A 21,793-nucleotide genomic window follows, 5' to 3' on the forward strand; every position below is an offset into this window, starting at 1 on the left:
TACCTAAAAACCTTATAAAACAAAAAAGTAAATTTTAAATATGTATTTCATTCCACGTAATTATTTCCACCATTATGCATTCTACAAAACTGTTATCAAAACAACACGTTTTATCACTTTGATTATCACTTTTTCATCTCTTTTGAAATTTAAGAATTATGGGATAATTTGCTTCATTGGGTTTAGATGAAAGAAACTGAATGTGCCTTTTTAATTGGCTTTTACTTTCGTGTTTATTGCTTATTTGTTTGTTTTACAAAATTTTTTTATCATTCTTAGTTCTTGCTGAAATGTAATGTCTCATCTCCCATTTGTATTTCACGAAGAATTTAACTGCATGGTGAATATTCTTGAGATTGAGATCGAGATAATTCGAACATTTTTTTTTTCATGAAACGGTAGGTGATTTTGGATAGTTTAATACGGAATCGCGAATAGTTTTAGCCGACTGAGAAAAAAAAAAATTCCAAGTGTTCACGTGCGAAGCATGTGACTTAAAAAAATAAGCCTTTGGCGCAACTCTCTCAATTCTTCGGCAGAGCAAATCTCTATCTCTCCCTCCTCCTCCTCCTCTGTTAGGGTTTTCATTGTCTCTCCGTCTTATGGCCGGCACCGGAATCCACCCTTACCACCAGCAGTGGCCGCCGGCAGGTGCGCCTCCTCCTCCCGCCGTAGCCTCATCAGCTCCTCCACCACATCCGCCGGCCGTACATCATCATCACCCTCCTCCTCCTGGTTTAGTTGACAACCATATCCGTCCTCCTTTTGACGAGGTTATAGCTACTCTCTCTCTTTTATATAGCTTAAAAAGCAACGATTTTGTTTCGGAATTGATTGATTGCTGCACTTACTTTGATGAGGGTCCTTCCAAAAACTTCGAATTTTTCCAAATCTACATTGGTTGTCAGAAAGTTTCAATTTTGAAGTGAAACAAGAAGCAATGATCTGCCAAATAAGCATTTTGACCTGCATCTGGATTGACTTTACTGATTCTGAAAAAATCTTGATATCTTACACGAGTTTGAATATGTTGTTTCAGCTTCGGACAATCTTCATCGCAGGGCTTCCCGATGATGTAAAAGAGAGAGAGCTTCTGAATCTCTTAAGATGGTTGCCTGGTTACGAGGCTTCTCAGGTGAATTTCAAGGGAGAAAAGCCCATGGGTTTTGCTCTTTTCTCCACGGCTCAGTTTGCAATGGCAGCCAAAGATACCCTTCAGGTCTATCTACTTCTGATCATTCTTGACTCAAAATCCTTCTCTTTTTTTTTTTTTGCACTTTATGACATATATATTGTTTTTGCCTTGTAGCATCTGGTGTTTGATGCTGACTTAAAGTCTGTGATACATACGGAGATGGCTAAGAAGAATCTCTTTGTTAAAAGAGGTTAGCTCTACTTTAATGACATAAACCTAATGTGTCATGTTACTGAAACTGAAGCATGTTTGATACAGTCTTGTGCATTTATACGAGGATCTCGTTACGCTCTCCCCTTTATCTATTTTCTTCCTTTCATTGGTACTATCACCAATCAATTTTCACCTTTGAGCTCTATTGTTGTTGTGTAGGAATTGTTGGGGATTCAAATGCTTATGATCAAAGTAAGCGCCTACGAACTGGTGGTGACTGCACACACTCTGTATATAGTCCGTCTCCTTTCCACCCTCCACCACCTCCAGTATGGGGACCACCTCATGGGTGAGACATCTGCTACTTTTTTCATATCTATGATTTCAGATGATTTGCAAAAACTTGGAGAACGTCTTATTTGGTACATTGTTCTCTGTTTAGTTGCGTATTTGACAACATATATAAAATCCGATTCAGGTATATGGCACCTGCACCTCCACCATATGATCCCTATGCAGGTTATCATGCTCCCCCTGTACCAATGCCTGCGCCCGCACCTATAGCAGCTCCTAGTTCATATGTGCCCGTCCAGGTGAAGTTGCATTTTCTTGCATCATTTTATTTATATAGTTTCATAAATTTGCTATTATCTACATGGGATCCATGTGGTACTGGCTATCTTTGCCTAATATTTACAAACTCGAAAGTTCATTCTACCTATCTTACATGCTATACTCTCTGGTGGTTTGTGTTTTGGAACAATAGTTGTTGCCTCATTTAACTACATGCTATACCCAGTTTGGGGTTTAACTAGCCTAGTCTTGGTATCCGTATCTCTCATACTGTTTTCTATTTTTTTTTGTTTTCCATTGTAGAATATTAAGGACAATCCTCCTTGCAATACACTATTTATTGGTAATCTGGGGGAGAATATTAATGAAGAAGAATTGAGGAGTCTGTTGAGCGCGTGAGTATATCTTTGCCTTAATGGCACTTTTTCATTCCATTGCTTTCTATGAAACCTTGCTTTTGTATATCACGGTGTTGTCAAGAATCATCTGCTCAACTGTACTTTCCTCTTGCAGGCAACCTGGTTTCAAGCAAATGAAAGTTCTGAGACAGGAAAGGCATACAGTTTGCTTTATTGAATTCGAGGTAAATTCTCCACCAGCAGCTATCTGTGTGTATACGCAATAGAATATATATATATATATATATATATATATGTAGCAAATCGTAAAACGTTTCTATTTTGACTTTTTTTCAGGATGTGAATAGTGCCACTAACGTTCACCATAATTTGCAAGGTGCTGTCATTCCAAGTTCTGGTTCAGTTGGCATGAGGATCCAATATCCTTTAAATACTCACTGCTTGTTTCTTTTCTTCCAAAAATTATTCTCTGCCGTTACTTCTATACTTCAATATGCCTACTTTTTTTTGTTTCTTCTTAACCCAATGATACGTATTCCAAGAATCCATATGGGAAAAGGAAGGAAGGCGGCGGCTATTCGTTTTTTCCTTCTCCGAGCGCAAATGGAGCTCAAGGAGCCTTGACATATCAGTAGGCCTTGAATGGGGGATGTACTCTCTTCTTTATCTTCCAACAAACAAGTGCACGAATAGGATGCATTTTGCAGGCAGTCCGCATTGCATCCATTTCATTCTCGACATTTTTTAAGCATCAGCATTTGCTTCTTTCTCATGTGATGGATGCATATAGTGCGACCTCATCAACATTACATGTTTCATGTTTCTATTAGCTTTGCTACATGCATTGTCAGTGTGGTTTTTTTAATTCTGTAGGAGTTGGGTTTTGCCATTTGTTTGTCTTCTTTCTGCTTCATTCAACGCATTACCCTTGTGGGATTCATTTTCATATCTTTGACCAAGCCATCCCAATGAAACTCCATTTGCTATATTAGCTAGGAAAAACCAGATCATTACGTTACATGATGACATCCAGAGGTCTTTCATCAAACTTCATTTCACTGCATGGCCTATCTCTATCACATCGAAAACATAACATTACATTCTGTGGAATGCGGCTGGTCACATGGTCTATCACATCGGTGTCATTCTTCAGCATCTCCCATCTTGATCATTCTGTGTTCTTAGGCTGATGAACAAGCACATCCCATTTTGTTAGTTATTAAAAGTTGAGGATAGGCACTCCATGACATGGTAGGTTTATACTTGAGGCAATATATAAATCCATCCCCAAGTCTGGCTTGGCCTTATGCAGGGACAATGAGGTAGGAAACTTTTTACCTGCAAACACTCCTGGCTCGAACCCATGGCGGGAAGGGCGATCTCCCTGGGTCCAACTATTATGTTCTAGCTAGAGAGAGATGGGGCCGATGCTGGGCCTCAGTGAACTACTATCTTAATTAACCTGATGTTTGTTTTGAGTATTTTCCCTTTATCTAGTGGAATACCTCCTCATGAAAGAACACTGTATTGAATCTCTTTCTTAAATCTCTATTTTCTCTCTCTCGTCTCTTTTCTTAAATCCCACAACTCAAGATCCAACATTTAGTTTGGTTAAACATAAAATTAGGCTAAGAAAGAAGGATGAATGAGTTTAAGCAGATGTATTAGCTATAATACGTACTTCGTCCCTATCCTACACTTGCATTTCCTAATTGTGTCATCGTCTCCCATTTTATCTTGTAGAAAATGCAAATTCAGTGAAGCTCGATCACTAAATCTTAGGAAGAACAAACCAGATCTCGATCAAATTGGAACAAACAGACAAAGCACGGATCGACTTATAGTGACTCTCCTCATAGTGTGTTCTTTCAAAAGAGCTATAGCTACTCTTCCATTTTCATGAATTATATAATCGTTTCTTAAACTTGGATACTTAACAGAATTTAAGATAGGCTTCACTTATTCGAGTCATTGTTAATACTTAATGGGACAACATAGATAACTCATGAATCCACGAATGATTGTCTCAAACAAGAAACAGAAGCTCCATGTTTTCCATTATTATTAATTGGAGAGTATCAAGCTTTCATTGCAAACAACAAAGAAAACAAAACATGCAGAGAAAAACGTTTTTTTGCATCCCTTTTTTATCCATCCAGAGAAGCAATACATCAAACTTCAGGGAAACCATATCTTGATTAAAGAAAAATCCTCAAACTTCAGCAGATGTGTCCGAGCGCAGAACTGTCAAGAAACAAAACAAAGTTGGTGATAAGGAAAATGGGTCAAGTAAAATGTCTAAAACCGAACTAAATTAAGAGACTGAAATTCTCTTCAAAGTTAGCTAGGGGAAGAATACCATCAAATGTGAGCACAAAAGACCCAGTTTTTTCAAGTGACAATCACTTTGCTAAACAACTGAAATGGGATATTGGAAGATAGCAATGGTTCTGATTGAGCTACTTAGAGTTTCTAAGTGGTGCAAAAGGCTAAATTTCCAATTCTTTTTCATAAATAACACTACTTAGGTTGCATATCATAGCTCAAGATCCAACATTTCATTTAAATATCTAATAATTTCACTAAGGCATAAAACCAGGCTAAGAGGCATGAATGAGTACAATTCCTAATTCCCTATCAGACACTTGCATTTCCTAATTGTGAATACAATTTTTCATCGTCTCTTATTCTATCTCGTAGAAAGTGCAAATCAGAGAAGCAGTAACAGAGAGAATCACAACACAGAAATGATAGGAGGAAGAAGAAGAAGCTAAGATCTCGATCAAACCGAAAAACAAAAACAAACAAAGTCAAATTGAAACAAACAACCGAGTGTAGGGAGATTGAAGAATGACCTGGTTTCTGGGGCTTTCCATCAGTCCATTTGGAGAGGGAGAAGTGAACCTTCTCGCGATTGATGGATTCAGCCTTGAAGGGTTCCTTGAGACAGTTCCTCACGAGATTCGCGCAGATGTTTGAGTATGATATATACGTCATCCCCGCCGCTCTCCAGAACGGAACCGCCGCGTTCGATGCCATTTTCCGATTTTGCTCTTCGCTTGCAAAAAGGTTTTTGATCGATCGAGAGTCGAGAGTCGAGATTGAGAAAGAAGATTCGAAGCTAAATCTCAGAAATTCGCTACAATGGAAGTGATTTTCTCTGACCTAAAAGTCAACCCGCTACTCGGTATTCGGCCCATTGGGCCTTTTTAATTTGGCCCAAATAACTAGATTTGTTTTTAACTTTTCGAAGCTGGTTTATTTAGTCTCACACAAAGACGGTTAAAGATGGTTCAAATCTTTCATAAACTTGAATTTTCTTCAATATGATAAAGTTTGATTAATGATTGTTCATGTTACTTTTCAAGACCATATATCTGTTTTTTTTTTTTAAGGCTTCGTCTGAGCTTAGCGACTTATTACATGGGTGATACACCGGTTTTTCATATGTGGATTATATTTTTTTTTTGGTAAAAATTTAAGAGATGGTGTAATAATATTGAAAAGAATATAAAGAATGGTATTGTAACCTTTGCCTTCCCGATAAGTAACACTAGGAAGATAGCTTTGATAAAAGATGAAAATATGCAAAGGGAAACGCATAAATTCTTTGCGTAAGGAGTTTTAGAATGTTTATCACTACAAGCAAGAATTAACGTTTGTACCAAACCATATACTGTATTATATAAGCACGTAGATGTGCCAACACTCTAGGATCATCTACTTTTTTTCTTTCCCTCTCAAATCATTTTTATCAACCATAAATAATAAAAGATTTCATATCCTCCTCCTCTTTGTCATCATCAGCCATGGATCTTGAGTCAAAGCAGCAACAAGCTCTTGATCCACTTATATTTTGCCCAGATGCAATATTTGAAAATGATGAAGAAGAGTTTCGCTGGATAAACTTTGGAGAGCCACCAATTCGGAAACCCAAGTTTTCATCATTATCTCGAATCTATACCTATAACCACAACTGTCCATTGTGCAAGGAGTCGTTAGTGGGTGCTACTTTTCATTCATGCAAAGAATGTCGTGCGCCATATCTAATTGGCACTTTTGGCTACCACCACAAGTGTCTAGAGCCCATATCAAAGCATCCATATCATCCTAAACATTCTCTCCGACCTCGAACTAATTATTACGTAAGAAATAGATGCTCATGTTGTTCATATATAAGAAATTGGGGTTACAGTTGCTCTATATGCGATTTTACAATGTGTCAAGATTGTGCGAGAAAGCCACCACTTCTTGAAATATTCCACCCAAAAAGGCATGAGCATACCCTCTCATTTTTTCCTAGAAAAGGCTCATTAATCTGTGACGTTTGTGCATTGAATGATCATAGTTTGTTGATGTATTCTTGTACTCAATGTGATTTTTTAGCGCACCAATATTGTCTCAACTTTCCATGGATCATAAGAATCTCACGTCATAAACACCGCCTCTCTTTCTGTTCATTACTTACTCCTGAAAAATGGTTGTGTGGAATGTGTCGTGAAAAGATAGACACTAATTATGGAAGATATATTTGCGTCAAAGGTTGCAGTTATGGTGTTCATTCTAAATGTGCAACACGATATGATGTGTGGGATGGAAAAGAACTCGAGGGAATACCAGAAGAGGTATACGAAGAAGATCTTAAATCGTTCAATGAGATAAGTGATGGAGTTATACAACATTTCAGTCACCAAAGTCATCATATGAGACTAGACGAGGAGACCAATAGAGAATTTGACGAGAACAAACGTTGTCAAGCATGCACACTTGTTATATGTGACGAAATCATCTATAGTTGCATGCAATGTGATGATTTTATTCTCCATCAAACATGTGCTCATCTTCCTAGAAAGAAACAACATGCCACACATTCTCATCTCTTTACTCTGCAAGTACTGGATCCTCTTGTAGATGGTTGTTTCGAGTGTACAATTTGTGGCCGTAGAAGCAATGGTTTTATGTACGAGTGTTGTGAAAAAGATTGTGATTTCAGATTAGACGTACGTTGTGCTTCCATAGCAGAGCCGTTGGATCATTGCTGTCATCCACATCCCATGTTTCTTACATCTGACCCTAATACTTATGATAAATGTTCGGTTTGTGGAATGTCTCAAGATCGTCGTCTAAACTGTGGAGAAGGTGATTTTGTTTTATGTTTTAAATGTGCCACTTTACCCGATAAAGTGAGGTACAAGCATGATGAACATTATCTTATCTTTTCGTATGATGGAGATGCATATTGTCGATATTTGTGTGATGTCTGTGAAGAACATGCAGATCCAAGAATGGGAATTTATAGGTGCAGTGTTTGCAGCACCACACTGCATATTACATGTTTACTTGGAGATTATGAAGAGATGTACATGCTGCCCGGTGGAATAACCAAATATGATTTTGGAAAGATAACAACAAATGTCAATATTCTTTCCAATAATCATCTTACTCGTAACATATGTAGCCGTTGCAAATACCGTTGTACAAAACTTTTAGTATACAAAATATCTGATAGAGAAGTATTGTGCTCTTTTGGGTGCCTAGCTGAACTTATGTACAATTGGTTTTAATATCATATATTAAATTTGTATTTAATAAAACTATAGTAGCACATTTGGTTTTAAATGCCCTCTTTTGCATCCTCTAACCAGAGTTCAAATTACTCAGAACCATACTTCGAGATACAAGCCATACATATTACTCAGAACAAATATTTTTCCAAGAGATACAACAGAGCTAATGCCTAATTTAAGCATCACCAGGTAAACAAAGAATAATGGAGACAAAACACAAAAAAAAAAAAGAGTCAATAGTATCGTTATTGTAGTCCCTTTTGTGAGTATCTCACTACTTGCTTGAGTAGTTTGACCTTGTTAAAATCTGCAGGGCAATAGCTTTTCTCTACTTCCCAAGCGAGCTGAGACATTCCATTGAAGGATGATTTAGCTCCCTTTTCATCTGTTACTTCCATTGGAAATGGAATCCTCACATCATATGCACCTTGTGGAGACCATACCCGAAGGTCAAACCCAAGCCTATCCATCCATATCATCTTTGTTTCTGAAACCTGGTATTGGACAGAGAAAAGTATAGTTCTGTATAAACATGTATTCTTCTAGATGTAACTAATCTAAAATGAAACTAGTAGTTTTGCTCCTGAGATTGGTAAAAGACTGAACATTTTTTTATCTAGATGGAACATTCTTATTTAAAGTATAAGTTGAATATACTAACCACAAAGTCTAGATCCACGTATACATTGCAAAAACGGAAAATGTCTTCCATGTTGTTAGCGTTGATTTGGTTGACAATGTTTTCTGCAACATCTCGAAGAGGATCAGGACTTGCAATTTTATAATCTGATGACGCCACCCAGATTCCGTCCTGTAAAAGTTTTTAAAACATCGTTTCTTACTTACAAAATCATTTGGAGGAGTTCAAGTGTCATAAGAAACTGAAAGAGCTTGCGGATTTCTACCTCCATGAAGTCTTCCATTTGGAGTACACGGTCAACTGCAACAACATATAAACTGTCTTCCTCAACTTCTTCGCCAAACTTTTTCCTCCATCTAGCACTAAGACGCTACACAAAACAATAAGGACTTCGATTCAATACAAGTAAAAGCACATGAAATGGGCAGATAAGTCTAGCTTCTTAAAATCAATGTCATGAGAGATAACATATATATTTTCCACAAACATCTCCTAGAGGTTTAAGGAAACCCAACACCACTATGTTCAACTACACAAGCAATAGCTCCTTTAAAAACCAAGAGAAGCTCTCCAAGAACAGTGAAAATGTCTAAAGAGTACTGTATACTTTGATTACAATTACAACCAGCCAATGCAGACACATACACACAGAAAATGGATATAAATGCAAGTCTTCCTTACACTAAGAACTTGGGTTTCTACAGAATGGTAGCAAGGAGAAAAACATTAACATGTCAATTTCGAAATCCTATTGTCCACACAAATGATCATACACAATGTATTTTGAGTTGACTACAAGAGTGATGATTTGATTCTTTGGAGTGAGTGATTCAGAACAAAATCATACCTTTCGAACATTATCGTCTTCTGGTCGACCAATGCTACCTTGAATCGTACACTGAGGAGTCCTCAACCCACATTGCTCTAACTGATTCCAAATATCAAAGCAGGATAGGATCAGAAGAAGAATTTAACCAAAATACAATTTCAAAAATCTCTCTAAACAAAGATCCATTTTTGCAACTTCTCGAGAAGAAATCGAGTGGAGAAATTAGCAAAATGATGACCTGAACATGAAGAGCAGACCTCTTGTCAGGAGACAATGTGCGATTGAGGCTAAGAACAGGAGTGCCGTCTTGGTCAACGGCGAAGCGAACGCCGACGCCGAGCGGCCAGCCGTCGTGTGTCAAGGTGGAGAGAGTTCCGACGGAGGATAGCTCCATGATACTCCTCGAAACTTCCGCCGGATAGGGCTTGTGGGTCGAAGCGGAGAGATGATGATGATGGGTCGCCGTCGACGGCGTATCCGAAGCCGTGGAAACGGAGCATCGGAGGGAAATTGGACGAGATGGGTCTCGTTTCAGAGTGATGAATTCGCGTTTCTCGATGGGTTTCACGAAAGTTGGAGATGGGAGAAGATTGAGAGCGAAGGATTGGGTTTGGAGCTTCATTTTTTTGATTGCTCAGAGAAAGAGAGAAAGAGACAATGGACTATAGCAAGCGTTTGACGAAAACAAGATAAAACTTCCAAAGAAAATTAAAGAAAACAAACCGGATCCGTACCGATAAATAACCGAATCACGTTACGAATTTTTCCTCCGGTTTGTGTGTTTTCGAGCTCTGAAGTCTGAATTAGAAGAAAATTAGGAACTCAGTCAAATCTGACTAGACATTGTGCTGTGTTTCATTTAACATCTATCTTTTTCTGTTGCAAATTGCTCTAACGCAACAATGTCACGGATATAGGATGAGACATAATTTGGGTAGGGATAAAAACTTCTCACAATGCCAAACAACCATAAAAATGGTGCCAAGACAATAATTAATAATTCTTAGAAAACAAAGAAAAATAAAATGTAACGTTGGTTATAAGGAACAGCGATTTTAGACTATGTAGCTTGAAAATAGGATTTTGTTCATTTTTTTGTCATTTTGAGTTGCTAGAGGTGTTCCAAAATCATGTAACGGTATCTGAGTGCTTACGTAGATATTATTAATGAGCAGAGGGAAAAGAAAAATTAGCTACATTAAAAGTTTTGAAGTAGTGTCATCACACTGCGTTACGCTACTACTCAACAATCAACAAAGTGTTAATTTTTGATCCCCCTCACAAACTTAAAAGACAAGGCAAAACAATACACAGAGTCATGCATGATATATAATCATTGATCAACATGTGTGTGTGTGTGCTTTCCTGATATTCACCAATTTTGTTGTTGTTTGTTTGTGTGAACCGGTATTCGACAGAAGAACATATAATTATTGAGACATGACCAATATCAATATTGTACTATATAATTAATGATGTGGTACGTTGAAAATTAAAGTTATTAAACTATCTCTAAACAAAGTTTGATTAGCAAAATTGAGCATTTGAATGAAAGCTATAGGCATCATTACAACTGCTTTTGAATAATATAATTTCTAAATTAGTCACGTCAAAGAAATAATACGTCTATAATGTGTTTTAGCTTTAACCATATCTGTAATCCGGTTCTTTATCATTTGCTAATAATTTTTGTTCAGTAATCACTCTTGTTTTATATAAAGGGACTTTTAGTATCATCAACGATAGGGGAGAGAAAATATATGTAGTGGAATTTTATATTTTCACAAAAGAAAAGAGAGAAAATATATACAGGAGTAACGTTTTTAAAAATATATATTTTCTGGTACGAATTATTGAGCTATATGTGATTTTAAAGTTTATATCAATGTTTTCAAAAGTTATTGACATTCACTATTGAATTATTAATTTATATATAAAATACTGACTCTCTGTTTTTTTGTACCATAGTTATATTTGATTAAATATTTACTGAATCCCTAGTGTTATACTCTAAAATGTAAGTAAAGATTAATTAACACAAAGAGTAAAAAATGTTAAAAGGAAAAAAATCAGAATGTTTTGCTCTATCTGGTTTAGTACCGGTTTAGTGAAATCACTGGTTAAAGATTATAACAACATTCACGGCAAAAGTGTCGGTGGCTGTGTTGTGGGTTAGATAGCGTAAAACTTCAACTTCAACAATCAACACTGACAATAACACTCCGCAGAGGAAAAAAAAAAAGGGAACTTTATCGGCAAAACTTTAAATAAAAAAAAATTAATCAAAAGGGGAACTGAGATTTCGTATTTGAGGAAGATAGCTTGTCTCTATCTGCCCCACAAACACAACATACCAACTCTCTCTCTTTGTTGGACTTTCTTTTTCTTTCCTTCCTTGTCTATTTCACAACTCATCTTCTCAGAGTCCTCTGTTTTCTCTACTTCACAATCCAGTTTTGGAGAGAGAGAGAGAAGAAATGGGTGTGGATTTGAGGCAAGTGGTTGCTGGTATTCTCACCATTACCATGTTTGTGATGCTTGGACAGATGCTTCATCGAGATTACTATGATTCTCTTCAGGTATGTTCTCTGCCGACATTTTTTTTTTGTTTCGTTATAAGGCTTTTGCTTTTAACTTGATACTAATTTCAACTAATTTAACTGGGCTCTGTTCGATTTCTCTTCTTCATTCTCAGTTCTTTTTCTCCTTCAGTATTTGTGTTGATACTTCTAGATGCCTCTGAAGCAGATCTAATCGTTACTAGACTGTTAGTTTGCTCAGTGAGATGTTTGCTTGATTCAAGCATTGTAGGGTTTTCTTCAGAAACAAAACTTTCCATTTTTAGATAAAAATGTGAATTGCATTGATCATACATCATAGAGTCTACAGTTTTTCCGCTGATCATTAGGACATGATTGACTTCATCTCTTTTGGTGTAAACGAGTAGTGAAAAAGGTTGAAGCTTTTTCTTCTGTTAGCTTAACCCAAAAATCATTCTCTTCTTTTCATTTTGGGTATATGCAGAAGAAAGTACAGGGAGATGCACACGATATGGAATTCGAAGGATCCAGAGTATCTGTGAAAGATAGTCTTGTTGGAGCCGTCGAAGGCAGCAAAGGACCTTGGATGGATGATAACAGTGACCTTAATCCTTGTTGGCCAACATTGCTACCAGGTACGTGGCCAACATTACTCTCAGACTCTTGTCTTCTGCAATTTTCGCATCTGGACTACTTACTAAGGACACAATTGATGCAGATGAAGCTGTATCGTCCAAAGGCTATGTTACATTCTCGCTAACGAATGGTCCTGAGTACCATGTCTCTCAGGTACATGCTTTATGAAAACTCTAAAAGTTTGATCTTTTTTAAAGTTTTAATCTTCTTCCTCTTGTTGGTTTGTGTGGTTAAGTCTGTTAATCTTGTTTAGATCACTGATGCTGTAATGGTGGCAAAGCATCTTGGAGCAACACTAGTACTTCCTGATATAAGAGGAAGCAAACCTGGTGATGAAAGGTTAAGACTTTTTTTTTTTTTTACTTATGTTCATGACATTTTGGTTTTGCTAACTTCTCTCTCTGAGGTTTCTAAATCAAACTGTTTGTTTTATCAGGAGTTTCGAAGATATTTATGATTCTGATAAATTAATCAAAAGCTTGGAAAACGTAGTCAAAGTTGTGAAACAATTGCCTGAAGAAGTATCTCTAAGGAATATCGCAATTGTAAAGGTTCCTACTCGAGTTACAGAAGATTACATTAAGGAACATATAGATCCAATCTTCAAATCAAAAGGAAACATTCGAGTTGCATCCTACTTCCCTTCTGTGAATTTGAGGAAATCCTTACAAGACGGCGAAACTGATCCCGTCGCCTGTTTGGCAATGTTTGGTTCATTAGAGTTACAACCAGAAGTGAATGCAGTGGTTGAATCAATGGTTGAGCGGTTAAGAACTCATAGCCGGAAATCAGGTGGTCGTTTCATAGCTGTAGACCTCAGAATCGACATACTTGAGAAGAAAAATTGCCATTCAACTGGTGTAGTAGGGTCCAAGACATGTTACAATGCACAAGAGATTGCTTTGTTCTTGAGGAAGCTTGGATTTGCCGGGGATACAACTATCTATCTGACTCAGCCAAGATGGGACAGTAGCCTCAATATCCTTAAGAATATCTTCCCCAAAACGTTCACAAAGGTGTGTAGAATCAAACATTCTTTAGTCCAAGAAAGTCTTTTATCCTGTTCGCTGATCTTGTTTTTTGTTTCTTACCAATGGCAGGAGGCAATAATGCCAGCAAGTAAGAGATCAAAGTACCTTGAATCAGAGAATTCTGAGTATGAAAATGTTATCGACTTCTACATAAGCTCGAGAAGCGATGTGTTTGTTCCAGCCATATCCGGTCTGTTTTATGCAAATACAGTTGGAAAAAGGATAGCTTTAGGTAAACCTCAGGTGCTAGTTCCAGCAGAAATCTCAGAGACATCTGGCATTGCTACAGATTTCATCTCTCCTTACATCTCAAAGAAGAACCACTTGGCTTATTCATGCTTTTGTTGACCTTCTTACATTTCTAGTCCAAGCATCGGCCTTCTCAGTTTTCACCAAGTGTAAGCAAATTAATTTTTAATTATTCATTCCTTGTTTTTCCTTATGTAAGTTTGTTTCAATACAAGTTGGTTTTTTCTTAGAGTTTTTTTTTTTTTTTTGGTTTGCCTTGTGTAGGAAAGAAAACTATTGAGGTTTACAATTTGATTCTGTTGGCTCATAGCCTTTTCATCTTAAACTTTTTGCTCTGTATTACGAAACACATAAAAATTGTTTGTAAGATTGGTTTTCGTGTTGAAAGTTTCTTGTTTTGCGGCTCCGTGATGAAGGAAGAACCATGTGAGCAATAACTATAACGAGATGTGATTTTAGCTTTTTCCAAAACCATGTCCCTTGTTCCCCAAATCTAGTGATGCCATGTGAACAGTAGATTGAGCTCATGAAAGGTGTTTTGAAGTCATGTTTTTTACAGACAGAGAGAAAAGATTTTGGTTGGTATGAACGCAGAGAACCCTTTTTTGAAACCAAAGACTGAGCCAAACTCCCATTAGTACAACCACAAATCCAATTCAATTCACAGTTGCACTTTTACATCATACAAGAAGAAGAAATATGAAAAAGAGACAAAAGAATTGGATCATGCAGCAGTATACATTTGAAAATACTATTACCATTTAAAAGAAAGAAAGAAAGGTTAGAGGTTTAGGCCATTGTCACAGGTTTATCTGTTATTGCTTCTGTAGTTGCAGTATGAGGAAGATGAATTCTAGATAACGTTTTATGCATTTCTTGAGGCTTTGTATTTACGGAACGGTTTCTTGAAGTAGACACTCATCGGAGTCTTGGGTACAGGAATCAGTTTCCCAACAACTGCAAGTGGCCAGCTGCAGAGGGAAATAAATTGGTGAATGATTTATAGTTCTAGACACACAAAAAAAACAGGTTTCCATGTTTTATGAGCACTGAGAATCTCAAGTTGGAAGAGAATGGACCTACCTGACCAGTCCGATGGCAATAGAAGCAAGCCATAGTTGCCAACTCAATCTAACGGTATGGGCAAACTTTCCGAGGAAAGTAACGATGAGTATCTGCATTTTCAACCAGATGATGATATTAGGTGTCAAGAGAGAGGAGAAAGAAAAAGAAGAAGACAAAGAGGCTTTGTGTTATAGTCTTATACCTGAAGTATAAAAGTGACTCCAACAATTGCGACGAAGAGAGGGTTTTTGTTTACTCCACGGAAAACATTCATTTCATCAGGTTTCCTTGCGTTGAACTCGTTGAATATCTGGAAGACTTGCATGATTAAAACCCAATCCATATATATATATATATGAATTTTAAGAATAAGGAGATGATTGAGGAGATGCTTTTTGCCTACCTGACACATGACGAAGGCATTGAAAATCATAGTGTTCTTCACTTCCACAGCACGTGCATGGTTTTCTTGGTTCAAGCCAAGAATGGTCAAGCCTGCAAAGTTGAGAACTAGGAGGACAGCCACTTGGTAGAATGACTGCAACATCCCCAAATTATAGAATTTCAGAGATATGCAACTCTAGAAAATGTCTTAGTGTAATAAAATCAACACCAAGATCTGAACAAGTCACCTGCACAAGCAAGTTCCTCCACATGATGTTTGTTATCAGAGGCTCCCTGCAAATCCAGAAACAAACCATCATTTCTCTAATTTTGTTTCACTAAGATCATCAGGAGAAACATCATGTTCATGATGTTTTACCTCCTTCCAACAGGGGTTCTGTGCATAAGGTGATCTGTTGGTGGCTCTGTAGCGAGTGCAAGTGCTCCAAGAGTGTCCATAATAAGGTTGACCCAAAGAAGCTGTATCAAAGAACACCATTATATTTCTTTATTCTTATTCTCCCTCTTTAACGTGTCTTAAGACAAGGGAAGATTAGTTAACCTGAACAGCCTTTAGAGGAACGTCACCAGAAGACATTGCTGCTACAACATTGATGATAAGAGCGGCAACATTCACAGTAAGCTGGAACTGTATGAATTTCTGAATATTTGCATACACAGAACGGCCCCAGCGAACAACCTGGAAGAGTAAATAGAGTTGTATGATTAGAAAGTGCATAAAGAATAGCTGTGGAGGTATACACTCAAAGATGAAGCATATGCTCTAGACTAACCTTTACTACTGAAGCAAAATTGTCATCCAAGATGATGATGTCTGAACTCTCTTTCGCAACTTCAGTTCCTGATATACCCATAGAGAGACCTATGTCTGCCTATAGTACACAAAGCAATAAAAAGAAAAGTCAGATTTGGAAATGAAACACAAAAACATAATATAGCCAAATTTTCTTAGGCAAAGGAGAAATGATTTCTAACCTCGTGGAGTGCAGGAGCATCATTAGTACCATCACCAGTGACAGCAACAACATCTCCATTTTTCCGTAGTGCTTGAACAAGTAAAAGCTTGTCATTAGGAGAGGACCTACCCATCACCTGCAATTTTTACCTCAAGTTAATATTTGAAATAGTAAGTTCACAAGATCCTTGACTGTTTAACTACCATACCGTTATTCTCTTGGCTACTTGTTCTCTCTCTTTTTCAGATAGTTCACGGAACACTTTTCCTTCAATGATAGTAGGCTCAACAGCGTCTGTATCTGAAGAAAGTATACCACACTCCAAAGCAATTGCCTTTGCTGTCTGAAGATTGTCTCCAGTCACCATTCGTACCTAGATAACACAAATGTTTCATGTAAGCATTACCATGAACAAGATGATGATCGTCATATTGCAACAGCATTTAACTGCCATTATAGATGCTGCAAAAGCCAACTACTCTAATTTTTGAAGAAGAGGCTAGGAACCTACCTTAACACCAGCACTGGTGCAAATTCTCACTGCTTCTCTGACACCAGGACGACAAGGATCCTATGTAGAGTAAAATAGTTGCCAAAAGAAAAGGAGCAAGGAAAATCAAAATCTTTGGAAGAAAGGAAAATCGTGACATAGTGAACACATAAAGCTAGTTACTCAAGAAAAGCTTTTAGCATGCTTACCTTTATACCAACGATAGCAAGTAAAGTCAACTCATCTTCTGGTAAAGCCCATTTATCTAAGTCCTCCTGTTCCTTGGGAACTTTGTTCAGCTCATGTGTTCTGCATGCAATGGCAACACATCGCAAGCTATTTTTCGCCATTGCATCAATAGCAAGTCTGAAAAATTCCTGTAAAATAATTTCCAAACACAAAAGTTTTTGAAAAATTTTGAGATGAGAGGCACAGTATAGGCAAATGTTTAGTCCTCTTGAGCTAACAGAGTGTGTCCTTCAAGTGACATTACAGAAATTTGAGAGATTGTTATTCCCAAATTTTTGCGGCACCTTACCTTCTGGTTATCAATGGGCTGCAGAGTACCATTTGAGTCCATGTATTGTGTACAGCAAGCCAGAACTATCTCCGCTGCTCCCTTCCAATGAATGAAAACTTCAGAATCACCCTGCAGCGAGTTAATATACTCCTCATCAGCTTCATATAATATTTTTGGAGACTTTCCTCATTGAATGGAGATGAGAAGAAGTTCATGTGTTCTTAGCAGTGAAGTGAAGCAACTAGTTACTCCAATGTTTCCACATCAATTTTCTAATTCCCTGATATTGAAAACTGGAGAAAGGATGAAGAAATTACTCGAAGCACAGCAACACCTCCACGCTTTTTCTCTGAATTGAAAGGGAAAGCATGGATGATAGCAGACTCCGACCTGATGGTCTCAAACTTCATCCCCAACTGCAACAATCACTTGTTTAAATATATTGCCCATAGTACAGAGGAAATGTCAAAGATGGAACAGAGTAAACAAACATTTGATACCTTATACGCCCAAGACAGAATAGCCTTCTCTGTGGGAGATCCAGAAATCTCCACTTCTCCACCATCCTACAGTAAAACAAACATGAGCACTAAAACATCCACCATTTGGTAACCTCAGTATGAGCTTAAAAAGTAAGTAAATCATCATTTTGGCTAGTTTTAATCCAATAAAAACAACCTTGGGATGAAAAACGTTTCCTGTGGTGTTCTGTGCCACACCCTCACTTATTAAGGCAACAAGTTTAGGGTGGAGCCCAGAGGGGTTGTCTGCTACATCCATCTTTGATCCTCCAGCATAAGTCTCAACCACTGTCATCTGTATTTTTTGCAATGAAGAAGAGTATCATGATTTTCATGTCAAAGGAAGAAGCTCCCATTGCGTTGATAGTTTTAATAGACACTGACCTGATTCAATGTTAAAGTTCCAGTTTTGTCACTGCAGATTGTTGTTGCTGAGCCCATGGTTTCACAAGCTGAAAGTCTCCTAACCTGTTAGCAATTGAAATGTGGTAAGACAATGATCAAGAAGAAGTAACTAAAGCGAGAAGACCCGTTTAGATTCTTACCAAAGCTTTGTCTGCCATCATCTTTCGCATTGAGTAAGCCAAACTGCAAACATGGAGTCAAGAAAAGGTTGATCAACAACTACCATGTAGTTGATAATATTCTGAGTGGGTTTAATATTAAGTAGCAATACTTACGTGAGAGTAACTGCTAGTGGAAGTCCCTCAGGCACTGCCACAACCACAATAGTAACCTAAACAAAAGCCAGAATTACTTGATATGTCTAACGAATAACATAATCAAGAAATGTGGAACTCATGATACTTACAGCGATTGTAAATATCTTTACACAATCATCTACAATGTCACTGATACTAGTCGTCCCTTTGACAAACTGGGTTTTTCCATCAGGATCTTGGGTAGTTCCGGTGAAATATCTGACAGAAAAAACTCAAGATTAGAGCCATCAGGATTTTGGCATAAAGTGGTGTAAGCCAAAAGATTTACTGACCAAGGTAAATCAGATTACCTGACAAGAAGAGCCACCAGGACAACAAGAGCCACTGAGAGCCCCACTATACCAATGAAAGTTGCAAGACCATTTAACCGCACCTGTTATAACATTACCAAAAGGAGTTTGTTAGGCTTCTTCAAGGCATTGTGTAGAGACCATAACATATTTAAAGAAGTGATCAAGATGATATACCTGCAAGGGGGTTTCTTCGCCTGTATCCTCTGAGATACTTGCCATCAACAATCCCCATTCAGTGTTGATCCCAACACCAGTAACCTGTGGAAAGACTCCCATAAATGGTGTGTACAAACAGAAAGTGAGAAGAGGACTAAAAAGCCTCGAAGTCATACCAGCATGTTACCAACTCCGTCAGCGACTTTACAACCAGACATTAGAAAAGGAGCTTTTTGATCCTTGTGAACCTGCAACAATGGTCTGTGTTAGCAAGTAGGAAGAGAGAAAATAAGCATAAGATTTCACAAGAAGAACCATTGTGAACTCACAATCTTGCTTTCACCGGTCATGCTAGATTCATCAATAGCAAGAGAATGACCACTAATTAGCACTCCATCCGCAGGGACCTAGATGGATACAATTCGTAAAGGCCAAAGTGTAGTATAATTCTGAAGGCAAAGATGGAATATATTGACAAAATGATACCTACCTGGTCACCTATTCTAAGAGGTATAACATCTCCGACAACAACGTCATAGATTGAAACCTTCACTGTTCTCCCTCCTCTCATGACCTGTACAAGAGTTTTCGTTTTATTTAATTCTCAGCTCAAAAACATAAAATCTACAAACAATCTAAGATGTTAAAGCAAGCAAGCACACCTCTAGTTGTATATTTCGTTTTTCATCGTTGAGGTTTTGAAACTGAAGAGATTGACGATAGTCACTAACAGCTGAAAGAATCAAAAGATAAAAGCGTCAAGTAAGTGTCATCTTATATGGATAGCAAGAAACACAAATACTAATTAAATGCAGGCAATAGACGAAGAAGCATGTTCATACCTGTAACAACAATGACAAGCAAAACTGCAAACGCAATGCTTCCACCATCAAGCCAACCTTCTTTCAAACCCTGATGAAGTAGTAACCAAAAGAAAGTAGATAAGACATAAATAAGTGAGTTCCTGGTTTGTAAAATAAAGAAGGAAATTTTCTGAAAGGAAAGCATACCTCTGTTTTGATTCCCAATGCCAATGATGTTACAGCCGCTATAATCAAGATGATAAGAGTTAAATCCTGCCAAGCTTCCCAGAGGAACATCTATTGGACAAAAGAAAGTTGAATCTTGTGAGTTATCAACAGTAAGTAAACACCGGCCAAGAAGTTATCAATAGAAACGGTCACAGTTGCTTACATAAAAGCTTTTCCCCTTCTTCTTTGGATACGTGTTAGATCCAAAAGCATTCTTCCGATCTATCAGCTCTTTCTCATCTTCCTCGATACCTTGCTCTAGATTTGACTTCAACTTATCTGCAACACCTTTGACCTGAAAGGTAAGTAGTTAACGTGTCAGTATCATGCAATCTTTCCTATTATATAACATAGAATGAGAATGCAATAAGAGTCTCTGTATGTTTTACCCCTCCATACTGCTGCAAATTGGACATGTTCTGGTTCCTTGTCATTGACACAAGCTTCTCAAGGTCAATGTCAAAGTTACCAGTGGAAGCTGCTGGAGTTGATGATGAGCCAAACCCTGATCCCAACAAAGAAACCAAGATTCATTAAAAAAACAGAATCTGATTTGACTTATGTGTAAGAAAAATTGAGAGATCATTGAATACCAAGTTGTTGTTCCCCAGCCAACTTAAAAAGCAATGCTGCCTGATTCAATAAATCAATCACTGATGTGAGATCAAGAAACAAACAAAACACAGAACAAAAATGAGCTTAAAAAATTGTTGGTGAAATCATAGAATTACCCTTATGACTTGAGCATGTGCTCTGATCATCCTCCTTCGATTATCATAATGTTCTTCTTTATTTAGATCCAAAGTGTATCGAAATCGACGCGATGCGTTCAACACAAGTGCCGCTTGCTGCAAAAGAAGAAAATTTTGACGATCAAATCAAAGATAACATTTTCTCGATCGAATCTCGAAATCGATGAAAGGAGAATCAATCGGAGAAGAAGAAAGAGATACCCTCCAGCGACGGAGAGACTCGACGGAGGCGTTCTTGGTGTTATCAATGTCGAAAGGATCATCAGGATCGTGTTGAAGCTCTTCGTGATCAGAGTGCTCTTCAGTTTTGGCAGAGCCAGCTTCCATGTCGTCGTGTCGTCCTGACATTGACGTCAGGAGCAATCCATTGCTCGACGAAGTGCTCATTCTTCCTTCCTTCGTCTCTCCCAGCTTTCTCTTCTTCCTCTTCTTCTTCTTCTTCTTCTTCCTCCTTCTATTAAAATTTTCTCGGGAAACAGAGAAGGAAAAGAAATAAAGAAACGACCTTTTTGTGATTTGGTCGTTATTAATTTGGCGTGACGGAGAGAGAAGGCCTAACTCGTAAGAAGAGAAGGCAACAAAAACCGAAAACACTCTCTCTCTCTCTCTCTCTGTTTCTTTCTCTTACCTCTCTGTCAATCACAGAGAAAACTAAGAGAAACTAATTTTGAGCTTTCACAACGACACAATATTTGATTCCCAAGAAAAAAAAAAAAAAAGAAAAAAAATTTAGAAAGAGAGAACTCAATTGAATGAGGACATTACTATTTTTGGTCTTGATTTGCCAAATTTACGGAAAGTTTGTTTGTTATTTTTCTTTTTATGGGAAATAGAGGAAGATGATGAAGAAGAAGAACGAAAGAAAAGAGATTTTCCCGGGAAAGAACATGGCATCTCTCACCGTTAATAATGTATCTAAACAATCTCAATTTTAATTAATATTTTTTTATCATTCCCTTGTTCTCAGATCTGCCTACATTTTTTTTTTATTTGTTATCCATTTCATTTTTACATAAACTAAATAAGAAAATTTTATCATTTTCTCAAAAGAATACATATAATGGAATATGTGGCATGGAGAGAGAAGAATGAAGTTGCAGAGAAAGTTCC

General features: G+C 37.5%; 6 protein-coding genes across 7 annotated transcripts; 3 read left to right on the top strand and 3 right to left on the bottom strand.

Moving 5' to 3' along the window:
* The first annotated feature begins 519 nt into the window (after nucleotides 1-519).
* On the top strand, nucleotides 520-3,840 carry LOC18023972 (cell wall integrity protein scw1). The gene is made up of 9 exons (XM_024159119.1): nucleotides 520-773; nucleotides 1,040-1,219; nucleotides 1,310-1,385; nucleotides 1,568-1,697; nucleotides 1,827-1,941; nucleotides 2,225-2,316; nucleotides 2,435-2,504; nucleotides 2,617-2,699; nucleotides 2,813-3,840. Exons 1-9 carry the CDS (start codon nucleotides 603-605, stop codon nucleotides 2,913-2,915), a joined length of 1,020 nt encoding a protein of 339 aa, XP_024014887.1. The 5' UTR covers nucleotides 520-602; the 3' UTR covers nucleotides 2,916-3,840.
* Nucleotides 3,841-4,254: 414 nt separating this feature from the next.
* Nucleotides 4,255-5,425, bottom strand: LOC18023973 (ATP synthase subunit epsilon, mitochondrial). The gene is made up of 2 exons (XM_024159120.1): nucleotides 5,136-5,425; nucleotides 4,255-4,524 (listed from the first exon to the last, which is right to left on the bottom strand). Exons 1-2 carry the CDS (start codon nucleotides 5,317-5,319, stop codon nucleotides 4,493-4,495), a joined length of 216 nt encoding a protein of 71 aa, XP_024014888.1. The 5' UTR covers nucleotides 5,320-5,425; the 3' UTR covers nucleotides 4,255-4,492.
* A 620-nt stretch (nucleotides 5,426-6,045) lies between these two features.
* LOC18023974 lies at nucleotides 6,046-7,881 on the top strand. The gene has a single exon (XM_006406239.2). The coding sequence runs from the start codon at nucleotides 6,090-6,092 to the stop codon at nucleotides 7,842-7,844; it is 1,755 nt and encodes a 584-aa protein (XP_006406302.1). The 5' UTR covers nucleotides 6,046-6,089; the 3' UTR covers nucleotides 7,845-7,881.
* Nucleotides 7,882-7,906: 25 nt separating this feature from the next.
* On the bottom strand, nucleotides 7,907-9,978 carry LOC18023975 (glutamyl-tRNA reductase-binding protein, chloroplastic). Its single transcript, XM_006406240.2, has 5 exons — nucleotides 9,555-9,978; nucleotides 9,335-9,415; nucleotides 8,753-8,857; nucleotides 8,509-8,658; nucleotides 7,907-8,341 (listed from the first exon to the last, which is right to left on the bottom strand). The coding sequence occupies exons 1-5, from the start codon at nucleotides 9,936-9,938 to the stop codon at nucleotides 8,093-8,095; spliced, it is 969 nt and encodes a 322-aa protein (XP_006406303.1). The 5' UTR covers nucleotides 9,939-9,978; the 3' UTR covers nucleotides 7,907-8,092.
* Nucleotides 9,979-11,652: 1,674 nt separating this feature from the next.
* On the top strand, nucleotides 11,653-14,121 carry LOC18023976 (protein MANNAN SYNTHESIS-RELATED 1). 2 transcript variants are annotated; one of them, XR_002900747.1, is made up of 7 exons: nucleotides 11,653-11,895; nucleotides 12,341-12,491; nucleotides 12,575-12,645; nucleotides 12,746-12,831; nucleotides 12,929-13,508; nucleotides 13,593-13,921; nucleotides 14,037-14,121. XR_002900747.1 is itself a non-coding variant. In XM_006406241.2 (6 exons), the coding sequence occupies exons 1-6, from the start codon at nucleotides 11,794-11,796 to the stop codon at nucleotides 13,869-13,871; spliced, it is 1,269 nt and encodes a 422-aa protein (XP_006406304.1). In that variant the 5' UTR covers nucleotides 11,653-11,793; the 3' UTR covers nucleotides 13,872-14,020. The 2 variants fall into 2 exon arrangements, 1 of the variants encoding a protein (XP_006406304.1); XM_006406241.2 differs by lacking the exon at nucleotides 14,037-14,121 and having other exon boundaries at nucleotides 13,593-14,020.
* Nucleotides 14,122-14,408: 287 nt separating this feature from the next.
* Nucleotides 14,409-21,179, bottom strand: LOC18023977 (calcium-transporting ATPase 9, plasma membrane-type). The gene is made up of 33 exons (XM_006406242.2): nucleotides 20,885-21,179; nucleotides 20,663-20,779; nucleotides 20,525-20,564; nucleotides 20,321-20,436; nucleotides 20,095-20,226; nucleotides 19,911-20,000; nucleotides 19,743-19,812; nucleotides 19,563-19,633; nucleotides 19,391-19,474; nucleotides 19,230-19,307; nucleotides 19,077-19,148; nucleotides 18,919-19,002; nucleotides 18,742-18,824; nucleotides 18,541-18,649; nucleotides 18,410-18,465; nucleotides 18,275-18,317; nucleotides 18,114-18,197; nucleotides 17,887-18,024; nucleotides 17,709-17,774; nucleotides 17,526-17,624; nucleotides 17,227-17,337; nucleotides 16,898-17,065; nucleotides 16,710-16,769; nucleotides 16,407-16,571; nucleotides 16,218-16,334; nucleotides 16,016-16,114; nucleotides 15,784-15,921; nucleotides 15,601-15,701; nucleotides 15,470-15,515; nucleotides 15,241-15,375; nucleotides 15,040-15,147; nucleotides 14,856-14,947; nucleotides 14,409-14,743 (listed from the first exon to the last, which is right to left on the bottom strand). The coding sequence occupies exons 1-33, from the start codon at nucleotides 21,068-21,070 to the stop codon at nucleotides 14,638-14,640; spliced, it is 3,264 nt and encodes a 1,087-aa protein (XP_006406305.1). The 5' UTR covers nucleotides 21,071-21,179; the 3' UTR covers nucleotides 14,409-14,637.
* Between the last annotated feature and the right edge of the window lie 614 nt (nucleotides 21,180-21,793).

This window comes from Eutrema salsugineum, unplaced genomic scaffold (genome assembly GCF_000478725.1).
Source record: "Eutrema salsugineum unplaced genomic scaffold, Eutsalg1_0 scaffold_13, whole genome shotgun sequence".
Lineage (NCBI taxonomy): Eukaryota > Viridiplantae > Streptophyta > Magnoliopsida > Brassicales > Brassicaceae > Eutrema > Eutrema salsugineum.